At 40.4% G+C, this 2,026-nt stretch overlaps 1 protein-coding gene across 1 annotated transcript; it reads right to left on the bottom strand.

The window, feature by feature from the left end:
* Window positions 1-210: 210 nt before the first annotated feature.
* Window positions 211-1,671, bottom strand: LOC106308166. The gene has a single exon (XM_013745300.1). The coding sequence runs from the start codon at window positions 1,486-1,488 to the stop codon at window positions 640-642; it is 849 nt and encodes a 282-aa protein (XP_013600754.1). The 5' UTR covers window positions 1,489-1,671; the 3' UTR covers window positions 211-639.
* Window positions 1,672-2,026: the final 355 nt, after the last annotated feature.

Here is a 2,026-nt window from a genome sequence, read left to right as displayed (position 1 = left end):
AATTCGTCTCTTTGCCAGGACTTGAACACGTCAAATTTTTTGAAAATGTTTATGGCTCCCACTATTCACTTTCATAGTTTTTAGTGGGTAAAATTCACTTTCATTGTTTTGAATCTTTTTTATGTTTTCCTGAGATTATAGCACTATTTAATTGACTCATTTTAAAACAAGCTCATTCGTAGAAAACAGACTATTGACCGTTTACTCATGAAGTATTTTTTACATTATTGATAAATTCTACAAGCAAACACATAGACAAATAAGTTATAGAAACAGCTATGTACAACCAAAAGGTCCCAAAAAAAAAGCAAAACTAATCAAAATCAAAGTCTTAAGAAGAAAAAAGGGGCACAATATAATATTAGTAAGATATACAAAACGGTGGAAGTTTGGTTTGAACGCGAGAAACCAAATCAAAAGTGTGCGCCTGTTCTCTTTCTATGCCGTGTTTCCGTTAAACTGGTTGCCACGTCAACACTAACGACTTTCCGAATAACACACGCTCATGGGCCCCACAAAAGCCCATGAACAGCCAACAACCCAATCACCATCCTTGTTTACTCCGTAAGCTTGAAACACGGGACTGGACCCCACCGACTCTCACCTGTCCACACCGTAAACGCCGCACGTCACGCCACGTCAAACTTCTACCAACAAATCCGGTCTTCTCCCCGATTTAAACCGAGTCACCCCGCCTAAACCGGGTAATACCGGTTCCTCACCGTCTATAGATCTCCTCGAAGTGATACTCATCCTCGGCGGAGAAGATTTCCCGACTTCTTCCGGCGGAAGCCTTCCTCTGATATCACCGGAACTTCTCCCCGGAATGGCGACATCCCTCTGCGGAGCGTGGGCTCCAGTCGCGGAGAGGTTTTTGCAACCGCCACCGGTTCTGAAGATGGCTCTGAAGGTAGCGAAAAACCCGGGTTTCTTAACCGGAACCGGTTTATCTTTAAACGAATCGGTTCGACCGGATTTCTGTCTCTGAATACGGCGGCTCCGGTCACGTTTGGATCTCACTGTACCAATGCAAGAGACCTTCGGAGAAGAAGGCTCCGACTTCAACCGCGACCCGATCCGCTTCGGGATCATGAGTGTCCTCGCGATTCTGCAGTTTCTCCGCTTCGTCACTTCGTTGAAACACGTCTTCTGCGGTTTCGGTAATCTGATGATCGACGTCTTGGATTTGAGAGAAACTCTCTGAGAGCTCGAATTGGAGTTCGGATGATGAGTGGAGGATGAGATTCCTTTCTGTGATCCTTTCCGCTCGAAGAAGGCGTTCTCGTTGAACCACTCGAGCTCTGCTTCTTTTGATACGGAGTAAGACTCAGGTGGAACATCGATAGGACTCGTGACGGAGTTTGAAACGGGTCGGATCATCGGGGCGTTAGCTGAGTTGTCGTCGGAGAGGGTCTCGCATGCGATTTTCCGGTCGGGGGCACCGGAGCAGACTGAAGAAACCAAGGTTTCAAGATCGACTTGGGGCATTTAAGCGAAACAGAGACGGTGATGAGAGTTTCAGACTTTGAAGGAAGAGAGGAGATATACAAAATTGGGTTTCTTCAATGGAACCAGTTGCCTCTTTTATATTTGCCGTTTTATTTGATTTTATTTTTTATATGTTTATTTTAATTTTCCTTCTCAGATTATACCATTATACATTACTATCCTCTATCGGTGGTTGACTTTTATTCACTACTAGATTTTTTTGCCGCGGTTAGTCTATTAAACAAATTTCCAATCATTTTATTTATATGTATTTTATATTGTATAATAAAATTTTAGTTAAAATCCAGAAGAAATGGAATGCTAAATTAATTAGAAAAGATAATGATTGAAAAATCACTGTAGTTAATGCATGTAAAACTTTCATATGTAATACTAATAATGAACAATTTTTTTACAAAATATAGTTTTTCTAATTTTTTTTATAAAAACCCTCATTTTATTTTTGATATAAATAACTTACATAATAATTATTGTAATATTTTTATCTGTAGTTTTATATTTTCTATCTTCAAAATGT

Source organism: Brassica oleracea, chromosome C8 (genome assembly GCF_000695525.1).
Source record: "Brassica oleracea var. oleracea cultivar TO1000 chromosome C8, BOL, whole genome shotgun sequence".
NCBI classification, from domain to species: Eukaryota; Viridiplantae; Streptophyta; class Magnoliopsida; order Brassicales; family Brassicaceae; genus Brassica; species Brassica oleracea.
Note: the sequence above shows the minus strand (reverse complement) of the source record. Positions and strands in the feature narration are given on the sequence as shown.

Coding starts and splice junctions, on each gene's coding strand:
- LOC106308166 (XM_013745300.1), bottom strand. CDS start 1,488: ATGCCCCAAGTCGATCTTGAAACCTTGGTTTCTTCAGTCTGCTCCGGT.